The sequence below is a fragment of the Dermacentor albipictus genome, chromosome 1 (genome assembly GCF_038994185.2).
Source record: "Dermacentor albipictus isolate Rhodes 1998 colony chromosome 1, USDA_Dalb.pri_finalv2, whole genome shotgun sequence".
Taxonomy (NCBI): domain Eukaryota; kingdom Metazoa; phylum Arthropoda; class Arachnida; order Ixodida; family Ixodidae; genus Dermacentor; species Dermacentor albipictus.
This window is the reverse complement of record NC_091821.1, coordinates 53,339,731-53,351,855: the sequence shown is the minus strand read 5'-3', so window position 1 is coordinate 53,351,855 and position 12,125 is coordinate 53,339,731. Positions and strand designations below refer to the sequence as shown.

The 12,125-nt window shown below is 47.9% G+C and overlaps 1 protein-coding gene across 5 annotated transcripts in view; it reads right to left on the bottom strand.

Moving 5' to 3' along the window:
* Positions 1 to 11,919, bottom strand: part of tyn (trynity) — a 134,255-nt gene extending 122,336 nt beyond the window's left edge. The window contains exon 1 of one of the 5 annotated variants that reach the window (XM_070532705.1): positions 11,806 to 11,919. In XM_070532705.1, the coding sequence (XP_070388806.1) occupies positions 11,806 to 11,843 (38 nt within the window). In that variant the 5' untranslated portion in view covers positions 11,844 to 11,919. Of the gene's footprint in view, positions 1 to 4,748; positions 4,893 to 11,805 lie in introns of those variants that run through there. The other 4 variants (XM_070532698.1, XM_070532709.1, XM_070532702.1 and 1 more) reach the window with 4 other exon arrangements.
* Between the last annotated feature and the right edge of the window lie 206 nt (positions 11,920 to 12,125).

The following is a 12,125-nucleotide window of genomic DNA, read 5'->3' as shown; positions in this document are numbered from 1 at the left end:
TGCCAAGAAATCGATGCTGTGTGACAATCGTTAGAGGGTGTCCTTCCAGATTAAGAGTGAAATTTTTTAACACCTTCCGAGTGAAGGGCAATACAGCAGTCTTTGCATGTGATAGTACCATTCCTCTTTCGCTCAAAAATTGGTTGATGATATTTATGCCGTCTTGCAATGCCATCTGGAGTAGTTGAGCTTTAGACCCAGATGTCCAAATACACACATCATCTGCATACAGTGAAAACTTTAACTGTGATGGCAGTCTTCGCGTTAAATCAGCCATGACGCAGTTAAAAAGGAAGGGGCTGAGTACGCTTCCCTGTGGTACTCCCTGTTTGACAATATGTTCAGAACTCTTTCCTTCACCCGTCTGAACAAATATTTTGCGACCTGATAAAAATTCAGAAATCCATCGCAAGGACCGGCCAGACAGACCAAGTTCCAACATGCTTAGCAGAACATGAACGTGACTAACGGTGTCAAATGCCCTCTTGATGTCTAGGAATACTGCTATCGTCATGTTTCCACGTGCACGCTCGTGCTCCACACAGGTTACTATATCTAATATTGCATCCATTGTGCATCTATGTTTTCTAAAACCTACTAAGTAGTTGGACAACACCTTCGTTTCATTACACCACCATTGAAGTCGCGCGTCAATCATTTTCTCCATTACTTTGCATAAACAACTTGTCAAACTAACGGCGCGGAAGGATTCAAGGCACAAGGGCGTCTTACCAGGTTTTAAAATTGGTATGATTCGAGCGACTTTCCAAGAGTCAGGTACAGTTTCCTCTATCCATAAGTTATTATAGATGTCTAAGAGCGCATTTGTACCTGTCGGTCCGAGGTTTCTTAGCATATTGTACGTAATGCCGTCCGGCCCAGCAGCGGACTTTTGGCGACATGATGCAATTGCACATTGGAGCTCGTTTAATGTGAAAGTGTGATCTAACTGAGGATGTTGGGCCCAGTAGCAAGCAGTAATTTTTCGCTTAGCCAACTCTACTGAAATATCAAATTCTGCACATTGTGATGAAAAGGCAGATCTGGAAATTAGCTCACAAAATTCATCTGCAACTAATATTTCACACGTGTCCCTGGCTACAGCGAGAGCACGAAATGGGAAGCTTTGTGTTACAGGTCCGCTTAAAGAACGAATTACTAGAAAAATTCGTGGGACAGCCGTGTGAGGAGACAGCGTGCCGCAGAAATCGCGCCAGCGCCGTTTGCCTAAGCTTTCCATTCGTCTGCGCATTACATTGTGTATTTTCTGAGCGTTTCTGTATGCTTCTAAACTTCCGCTCCGTCGGTAAGCTCTTTCGGATCGGCGTCGGATGGCTCTTAGGTGTTCATATTCTCCGTCAACTGCAGCATAGTCTTTTGGTATTGGGACCTTCTTTGTGCATATGTTCATATTATCCTGCAAAAATTCTGTAAATTTTTCCACTGTTGCATGTTGGTTAATTTGATCCGTTAGGCGGTATCGAAAAGCTTGCCAGTTGGTTAGTCTGCTGTAACGCCTGATATCATAGCGCATGCTAGGGTGGTTAACAAGAATGGGAAAATGATCACTTCCGCGCGTTTCCATATCTGTTGTCCATCCCACACCATTCACTAGATCATGTGAACACAGGGTAACATCTATGCAGCTTGAGTAATTATATCCACGAAGGAATGTTGGCGACCCATCGTTTAAAACAGTCAAGTTGCATTTATCTATGGCGCATTCAATAACATTACCCCGTGCATCACAGTGATCACTGCCCCAGATGATATTGTGTGCGTTGAAGTCGCCACATATAAATACATTAGAATGAGCTATTTTGAATATATCCACTAGCGCTTCTACTGAAATCCGGTTTGAAGGTTGTAGATATAGATTAATCACTGTTATACAGAGCTTGCCAAAGGATACTTTACATGCGATGAATTCCGGGAAGTCTGAATCACTGGACTGAATTTGATAAGATGGTAGGTCCTTTCTGACGCACAAGAGCACTCTGCTAACAGCACCTTGACGAGAAGTCTTATATATCACATAATTCGAGAGGCGAAAGTCGTCAGTGATTCCCGCCTCTTGAATGCAAAGTATTGGGAAGTTGTATTGCACAAGCAGTTTACGAAAGTCAGCGCACTTTCTTCGAAGACTGTTGGCATTCCACTGAAATATGGAGACATTCTTGTAGCGGTTATTCATGTAGTGCCTGCCGCAGTTTCGGCCCGGATTGTTGACACAACAGTGCTTCTAGAGGCAACAAGGCTTTTACTTCTGGTAGGTTGTTTGCTTCCGGCAAAGCAGATAGGATTGCCTTAAGAGCTGCGAAAAGCATTGGCAAAATCAGTTGTGTCACCGATGCTGTAGTATGTTCGCTATTAGCTGGTGTCACTTCTGCAGTGGATGCGTAAGGTCGCTGAGAGAAGTGTGTGGGAGTACAGGAGCTTTCTTGTGTATTACTTTCTGCCTGTTGTCCTCTGGGTTTCCGTAGTATTGATGCATAGGACTGGGCTCTTGACTGTGATCCTCTTGATTGGTCGCTTGATTGCACTGTTGGTTTTTCTCTAGAGGAGGGATATCTTGTTGGTGCTCTTGGCTGTGGTGGTTCCGGTGCCCGCTGAGGTGGGTGATCTGGCACTGGATGAACAATCTCGAGGTTTGGTGCGGGTTCATTGCGTCGCGGTTGTCTTCCATGAATTAGTTCATGTCTACGCATTTGCGCCGCTGCTTTGTTCTGTGGGCAGCCTGAGAAGGAGGCGGCATGGTTCCCCGCACAGTTCGCACATTTAGGTTGAAGAAGTGACTTGCACTGCTTGTGGTCATGGTCTTCTGAGCATATTTTGCATCTACGTGTGCTACGGCAGGTTTTCGCCATGTGCCCGAATCTCTGGCAATTATAGCAGCGAAGTGCGGGTCCTAGGTATTCCTCGACAGGGTGGCTGGTGAAACCCAAGTAAATTCTTCCAGGAATAGGGCGATCGTCTCTGAAAGTCAAGATTACCGTGTGAAGTGGATATGACTTCACTGCTCCATCTTCTTGGCGGGAATACCTTATCTGTCTGCGTGCCGATATAACTCCTGCGTCTTTCAAGAAGTCTAGGAGTTGATCGTCTGTGTACTGCAGAGGCACATGTTTTATTTTCCCAACGTTTCGCGTGTACGACTCTGGGATGAATGGCTTGACTTCCAGGCCACCTACACTTGAGAGCATCAAAAGGCGTTTCGCCGATGCTAAGGAAGCAACGCTAACACTGAAACTTCCATCTCTGGTCGTCCTGAAAGACTGTACTTTCTCTTTGGCAGCAGAAACTATTTCGGCAGACACTCGGTTTGGATTTACTTGCCAAAAAGTAGTACCTTCATTTGTTGGGCGAAAGACAACCGGAATGCCTTCGGCTCGCTTTTTCTTATACGTGACCACAGTAAATGGCGCATCTTCACCCATATCTTCATCATCACTTAGCTCATAAGTCGATGTTCTATCATCGTCCTTGCCGTCTTCTAGGCGAGGTTTCTTGGTCTCGGCTTCACCATCAGCCATCATTCCTGAGTTCGCTGAAGTTGATTCTGAGTTGGGGAGAACCAAACGTGCCGGCTTTATGAAGTTTTGTGACGCTTGCAAGGCTCCAGGCTTTTCATTACGGCCCGTAGCGTCATTCATATGGCTTGTTAGGTTTGGACGAGCATAAGGCTCGTGACGATGTTCTCGGCTTCCGACCACCGTAGCGGCGGGGTAATAGACAGGGGCGCTATAACGTAAAACTATTCCAAACTTTTCTATTCCAATTCTGCTATCAGCCCTCCGCGATTGGTCAAAAACTTTTTTCGACCACCCCCCATTTCACCTGTCTGTCACGCGACGTTACAAAAACCGCAATACCTCCCCATCTGATATGATGTGTGCACACTGATTATGCATGATTTGACAGAAAAATGAAAAACAGTTATTTCTGATTCGACCCCTTTTCGCCATTAGCCCTCGGCTATTGGTAAAAAGTTTTCGGGCTGCACCCACTTCACCTACCTGTCACGCGACGTCACAAAACCGCACGAACTCACCGCGTCAAAGTGACGTGTACGCGATAAAGATGCATTAATATGCCGAACAAAACTGATTTTTTTTCGGAATAGCCGCAGGCTGTCCCGTTCCGAAAGGAATAAAAGATAGCTACCGCCGATCGCTGAGACGCTGGCTATTCGCACCTGCCGGACAGCATGGGTGTATTTGCGTATAATAAAACTTCTTGCGTGACCGTGTAACGTTTTTAAGCACTTTCGACACGTTTACTACCTCATTCTGCCAACTATTCTTTGCTGAGGGTCAATTTTAGCTTCATTGTTAAGCTTCCGTTGCATGCCGCCGCGATTTTTGACCAGCCACCACAAGCTAAGTAAGGGAAAGCCGACCAATAGCAAACGCCGGCACCACCCTCTTCATCCGGTTATCGGTTTTCAGTGCACTGGCTCTGCCCTAGTGAATCCCTCTCCACTTGAGCGTTCTCCTCGCCTCTTGTCAGCCAATTAGATACAACAAGCCGCTCAGTGTAGGCAATGTTATTCGTTTTTCAAGCAAACAACAGGTACCTCCTATGAACGAGGAGAGCGTTTGATTGGTCTGTTCAGACAACCCTATGAGTGACCACCCGGTGCTTGCGTCGGTGTTTACGCAAATTTGACGTCAGGAAATTGGAATAGAAACATATTGGAATAGTTTTACGTTATAGGGCCCCAGGTCTTCAAAAAAGAAATGTCGTACCTGTAAGGCGCCTGGCTCGTCGAATCTTCACCCGAACTTCACCCGATCTTCAATCGTCGTCAAAGGTAACCGTAACTATCCAAAAAACCAGAAAACTCAGAGCACCACATAAAAACAGCGACCGAACAGATACACTTCTTCTTCCTTCTCCTCCTTTCCTTCGTTCTTGATAAGTGTGATGTATATTGCGGTGGGTCGAATAAAAAGTATATTAGTCTCTAATTCAAGGGAGCTTCGGGGAATTTGACGGAAGAGGAAAGTGTGCTTAATTCGCCTACTATAGGGGAATGCACTCAACGCCACAGCCATGCGGTCTGTTCATTTCTTTTCGATAACATTTGCTGGTCTCTAAGCAGAGCTGTTAATTGGACTTTCTTCCATTGTCGCCCTTCTCTTTTTTTTTTAATTCTGCCTAGCTGCTGATCAATTGTCCATAATGAGCAGCATGAAAAGGACGACGACCGGTTGAAGTCGGGACGTTTGTAAAGTGAGGGTGAAGAAGATACATTTATAAACGTCTTAGTTTACGGGATCTTTAAGGCAGTGGTCAGACGCAGAGGTCGTGCTTGCAGTAGCAGCACACTCAGCAGCTGGTTAAGCCTATTAGAGTGAATGCGATTGGCATTGCGATTGGCATTGCGATTGGCAGGAAGTTTAACTACACTTTGTGCAGTTTTCCACCTTACACGAGGGGAGAGGAATGGGGGAGTGAAAGGAAGAAAAAGGGAGAGAGAAGACATGTGTCTAGATCCCACGTTTGCTTTCACTAACCCAAGTGCAGCGCATCCACAGTGAGGCACCCAAGTTTGTCGCCTTCATGTAGAGCGGAAGAGTTCGGGTGGCTTTCCCGGCTGATTAATGGCGAGATATGAATGGTAAGGCTTCCAGCACCTTTGCTCCGACAAAAGGCGCAGTCTAATCAAGGCACACTGGAGAGTCTGGCACCAAGAAAGTCGACCAGGTCAGGTGTTCTCGGGGAGAGGAGGACGAACAAATTTGATACGGTAAAAAAAGTTACGCAGTCAACCTTCATTCTTCCTGTTTGCGCCAGCGGGAGGCTAACTCTGTATCAGCTCGGTATGCAGGCCCTTGTAGTATGCCTGCTGTCAAACTATCAAGCAACGAAACGTAGTGAAAACAGGTTGTCTTCCAGCAGGTATACAAACATCACAGGCAGCGAATCATTGACATGCCGCAGTTGCAGAGAGTGCAAATAATAAAGGGCTCAGATTCTTTTTTTCTTACTTACTACCACATGAAGCCAACAGACAGTGAAGTCAAGCAAAACATACGGGTTATTACGTGTTCTTTTCAATTGAAGTGTGGAGTTAATAAGGAAGTGGGCAATGTATGTGGACGAAAACAGCCGCCGCTGGGAGCCGAACCCGCATCCTCCGCATTACGCGTGCGGTGCTGTCACATGAACAATTATGCTTTTGGTATTGTGCAGGTATTTATTTATGATTCGGTGTTGACGAGGCCTTCTGCGGCGGGAGAAAAAATTTACCTGAATAGATTTGGTGCTGTGTCGGCAATGTCTTCTATACTGTATATTGCAGCCCCGAGTACAAAGTGTGGCGGAATTAATCGAGAGACCTTGACAAGCGTTCCTTCGACTGGGCACGATCTCGGGTGGTCCTTACGAACTGGGCAACTGCGGAATCCCCCAGTTCTCGGTCTTATCCCCGCTACTATTTAGTATTGCCATGCATAAACTCTCCGAAAGGCTGCCCGCACTCCCAAAAATAGGCCACGCAATCTATGCAGACGATATCACAATCTGGCCCCCGGGGGGATCCCTGGCCGATCTAGAGCAATGTCTCCAGGTGGCCATAGATGTAACGGAAGAATTTCTTATATGCACGGGTCTCAAGCTGTCACCGACCAAATCCGAACTCCTCCTCTACAGACAGTCGAGGCAGGGCGTTCGGAACCTCGAGCCTCTAGAAACGCTGCCAGTCGAAATTACAACATGAGAAGGGCACCCCATTCCAAGGGGGAACTCCATCAAAATTTTAGGACCTTTAATCAACGCCAAAGGCTGTAATGCAGAATCTCTAAACAAGCTGGGCGCACAGGCAAAAAATATAATAAAACTCAGAACTATAATCGCAAGCAAAATGGGGGACTCAAGGAGGGCAACCTCCTCAGGGTCTTCCAAGCTTTCTTCGTCAGTCATATTACTTACACTGCACCGTACCTCAAATGGAGCAAAATCAAAAAGAACAAACTCGACACGCTCATCAGGTCTGGCGTCAAAAGAACACTCGGTATTCCCCAATCCGCTAGCATGGTAAAACTACTTGAACTCAGAATTCACAATACCACAGACGAATTAGTTGAAGCCCAGTTTATTGCACAGATCTCCAGGCTTTCGTCAACTAAGCCGGGAATTAAGATTCTTGATGAAGCTGGTCTACTCTCTATACAGGCACCGCTCGACAGACAGTTCCTGCCTAAATTAGCCCGAGAAGGTATAAAAGTTGAGCCCGTACCGAGGAACATCCACCCAATATATAATGAAGGTCGCAGAAGAGCGCGGGCTAGAACCATCCTTCGACGAATAGATCCTTACGGGGCAGATGCATTCTGCGTGGACGCCGCCAAATATGGCAGCGAAGAGAGGTCTGAAATCTCCATCGTTGACGCGCGCGGAACACTTATCAGCGCATTGTCAATCTACACTAAACACACGAATTAGGCGGAGGAAACCGCGATAGCCTTGGCTCTTCAAGCCGCAAAAGGCCCGACGACCATTTTCTCCGACTCGCGCATGGCGGTCAGGGCTTTCTCGTCCGCTCTAGTTTCTAAACACGCAGCCGGCTTGGTCAACAGATCCTTTCGTATTAGTACGGGAGAAGAAACTAGAGGCCATACCATAGCGTGGTTCCCGGCCCACGTGAACGATCTCACCAACAAAGCGGGTTGCAACCCTAACGAGCGGGCAACTGCCTGGCGCGTGAATTCACGAACCGAGCCCGAGCTAAAGGTCCGGCTCTCCCACAGGATTGCCCCTTCAAAGATCATCTTACCACCTTTCACGAAATCACGTCGTATTGCAGACACAGCAGGAGGAAATTCTCTCTCCCCAGCCCGAAACTTAACCGGGCTCAGGCCGTTACTTTCAGGCTCCTACAGACCAGGTCCTACGTAACCCCCAGAGCGCTTAGTTGGATAGACCCGAACTTCCCGCAGTCGTGCTCCAAAAGCGATCCCACATGCTGCTCCTTCGACCAAATGCTCTGGCTGTGCCCGTACAACGTGGGCTCCGACCTTCAATACAAGTCCAAGTGGAACGCCTTGCTGACGAGCTCGGATTTCACGAACCAACTATATATACAGGCCATCCAGAGGGCCCGCGACGTCGCAGAGAGTCACCACCTCCCTGTCCCGTCGTGGGTGGAGCCACCAACTTGACTGAGGAGCCTTCGGTTCCCTCCAATCAAGTTCTTCAGGGCACTCTAATAAAGTTCTTGTCACTGTCACCTTGACAAGCGTAACGCTTGGCTTTCCTACCACTGCTGCTGCTGATTAAGATGATTTACTGGCATCCCCTTTGAAACGGGGCGGTGACAAATAATCATTAGCCTCCTTGAGTTAATCAGGGATGCTATGTATGCTTTTCACTGTAGCATTTTCCTTCGCCACACCCGCGCGTCGCTGTGAAGCGACGCGCGGAGGTAGTGCTATCTGGTGGCGTACTCTAAAGCGGCGTGTTCCTCGTCACGTGACATTTCATGGTGCAGAACATTTCAACAGCAAGCAGTTTGCGACATCGGTATTTTTTTTTTCAAACGTCCAGCGTGGCTAACATGGTTCGTTCCCCATGCGGAATTAACAGCTGTTCGCCGTAAACGAAAGCGCACCGTTATGACATCAGACCACCGTTGTACTCCTACGTGTACTCCTATGCGGTGGTCTTTGAAAAACCAATTCCATACTTCGCGTGAGTTGGCTCGGTAGGTTTTTATCATCCATTCACAATTAAAGACCCCCCACGCGCAGTGCCACTTAGGCAATCTGCAGTTGCTTAATGTACACCGCGATCGTACAATCGAGCTACCGCGGTAGCTCGATTTACATTCTGCCAGGTAACGTTTTTCCAAAAGGCATCCTTCACGCGACGCGGGGACAAAACTGAGTGGAACGCCAATGTTTTTCGTAACACAGATTAAGGACATTATTTATAACCTGGGGCGGTTGTCAAAAATCTGCTACATGGACATATAACTTCATTACAGCCCAATTTCAATTCCGGAATTTGTAGCTCGCATCACAAAGTTAATAATGCAACAGTCAATTGCTGAAACGTTGCTAAATTAGCTAATTGAGCATGATGATTTGTTATGTATAATATCAGGCACTTCAAGTAAGCTAAACGATGTGACAGAATCGCGTTACCTGTCACGTTAATATATTAAATATAAAAAATTGGTAGTGTATCAGCATATACCGAGATAGGATTCGGATAAAGTCAGCGAAATAGTGCCGCCGGTCGTCGCTAGTACAGCAAGTGGTTGGCGTAACACATCATAAGCGTCTTGGCGTTACTGAACGTCTATAATGCGCTATTCGATATGCGCGATCGCATTCGGGAAATATCACTCTCGCGCATTATGTCTTGACTATAGCGCACGCTGTGCACTTTTAAATATCCAGTGAGCTCAGGCCGCAGCATTGATATCTGGAATAAACTTTCCAAGTTCTCAGCATTCCCCCTTCTCATTACCTTCAATCGTTAATGTAAACGGAAGCTACGCATTTTGAACGATTACTCAGCTCTGGCGTAACTCAACACACTCGTTTACATTTGATTCGCTGTGATATATATATATATATATATATATATATATATAGAGAGAGAGAGAGAGAGAGAGAGAGAGACGCGTAATTGTTTATCCGGTGACCGCGTTTCGTCGTCTAACAAATGTTACTGCTCAGCGCAGGACGCGCCTGCATGTATCGGAAGTTTCTGGAATGTTATCGATGGTTCTATCCGTTGTCTGTTGTCAGCGATACTTGTGTGATCTCATTGCACGTATGTGCGACGCGAATGGTGCAGAACTTTCTGGAAGACACGCGGGCACCAGCGATTAACGCGCTTGTCCCGCGGATCAGATTTTCTACGACTGCCGGCCGTGTTCGCTGCTTTCGCGGTGCTTTGAGTGTAAGAGTGTAACTGCTTTTGTGCGCAAAAGTGTCGCCCAATAAAAGGTTGTCATATATATATATATATATGTGCGTGCGTGCGTGCGTGCGTGCGTGCGTGTCTGTGTGTGCGTGTGCGTGTGTGTGTGTGTGTGTGTGTGTGTGTGTGTGTGTGTGTGTGTGTGTGTGTGTGTGTGTGTGTGTGTGTGTGTGTGTGTGTGTGTGTGTGTGTGTGTGTGTGTGTGTGTGTGTGTGTGTGTTGTCCTGTTACGGCACACCGTAATGTCCAGGCCTACACAGCTGCACGTACAGCTGCACGTAATCACGGTTTCCCCGGGAGTCGGTTTGCAATACACAACACAATGGGTTTGAACCCACCACCTCCCAGCTTGGAAGGATTATTGCGCATGGTTTACACTGAGCACCCGCCGTAGGGTAAAAAAACCATATACCTAACGAACCATAAGAGGTCGCTGGAATACGCACGCTTCCACAAGTGGAAGCCGCGCGTCTGCTGGTGCTGGATATGGAACAGACGCAGCAGCACACAAAGACGCGCGATCAAAGGAAACGGCGCTGCCGCAGCGCCGCGCTCCTCGTTTACACGGTGGTGCAACTCTGGCGCGAGGCAGTGCAAGCCCGCGTCGAGTGCTTGTTGCGCCACACTCTGTTTCACCCAATTCTGCGGGCCGAAAGAAACACTGCGAAGCGCGCAAGCTCGCTCTGGCTGCGCGCGCGGTTCCGTCGGATGCGGCGACGCGACCCACATCCAGGCGTGTCGCTTGTACTTGCACGCGCCACTGGCGTTCCTCGGTCGACGGACGAGGAACGAGACGGGTGGCATCGCGCGCTCTTCTGTTCGGCCGATGGCGCGCGCGGCCGTACCAGCCTCTAATGGGCGAGCATTTACCCCGATGGCGCGACGCGCGCGCTCACGGTGCAGGCTTGGCGCGAACGCAAGCTGTCCGGCAGCCTTCGGGCCTATACGCTTTCGACGTGTACGCATACCGGTTTTTCGCTTCAAACGCGTGGCCTAAGAGAGAGGAGCCGAAGCTAGACAGACAATACGTTAACCTGGCTGAAACGCACGTGCACTGATTGCGCTAATGCATTGAAAGCTCGCTACCGGTGGTCGTCATCGCAGACAACGATACGGTTGTTAATCGTTTACGTTGCGCTTGAAATTTTGCTTGCTTGCTTGCTTGCTTGGTTTCTTGCTTTCTTGTTTCAGTTCTGGCACAGTTAATTGTCTGAAAATCATGCGCTCATTTGCATCTCCTGCAGCTAAGCTTTTTAAACAAACACACACACACAAAAAGCACCGACCGTCATGCCATTTAAACGGTCCCATTACGCTCACAGTACCTGGACCGGATTCATAAAAAAACTAACAGAGTTGTCCGCGGTCGTGAAATATCAGGCGATAACGCTGGAACCTTGCCGAGGAAGAGTGCTTCCCCAGGTCATTTCCCTAAAAGCTTTCCACCTAAAGCTTCGGTCCTGCGGTTGATTTACTGAAGCACGGCTTCTAAAAGCCTTCTTTGTGGTGTTAATAAGCACTTCAAAAAACGCTTGGCAGATAGTCTTTTCAAGACAAGTGAACAAAGAGAGAGGGGGAAAAAATAAGCATTGCGAACGGTTGCACTAAGTTGGAATTGTTGCGGTGGTAACTGCTGCCTTAGTAGAGAGAGAGAGAGAGAGAGAGAGAGAGAGAGAGAGAGGAAAGGGGAAAGGCAGGGAGGTTAACCAGAGGGGAAGATCCGGTTTGCTACTCTACGCTGGGGAGAGAGGGAAGGGGGAGGTAAAGTGGTAACAAAGTAGAGATAACGGAAGGAAATGTGTGCAGAATCAACGGAATAGCTAGATTTTGCTGATTTCTTCATCAAAGCTGATTGCATTACTGTATTACCTGTCATTGTAGTTTATAGTTCCTTCACACCTCTTCATATCGCTTCTGTGCGCACAAAACTGGTACGTGGCTGTATCGGTAACAGCAACGGCAAGCGGTATCCACTAGGCTAGAATTATCCTTTGTACAACTTGCAGAGGCCAGAGGCACTGCCGGCCTTGCCTCGCAACTTCCGAGAAAACGCCTGTGCGACGCCGTGCGCTCGTACTCGCAGCCGGGGAGCGTTGAATTCTGCCGTAAACTCTCGCTCCGAATGCTTCTTCAAACAATACATCACGTCAGTTGGCAGCGCGCAGCCCCTTGCATATATTTCCACGAGC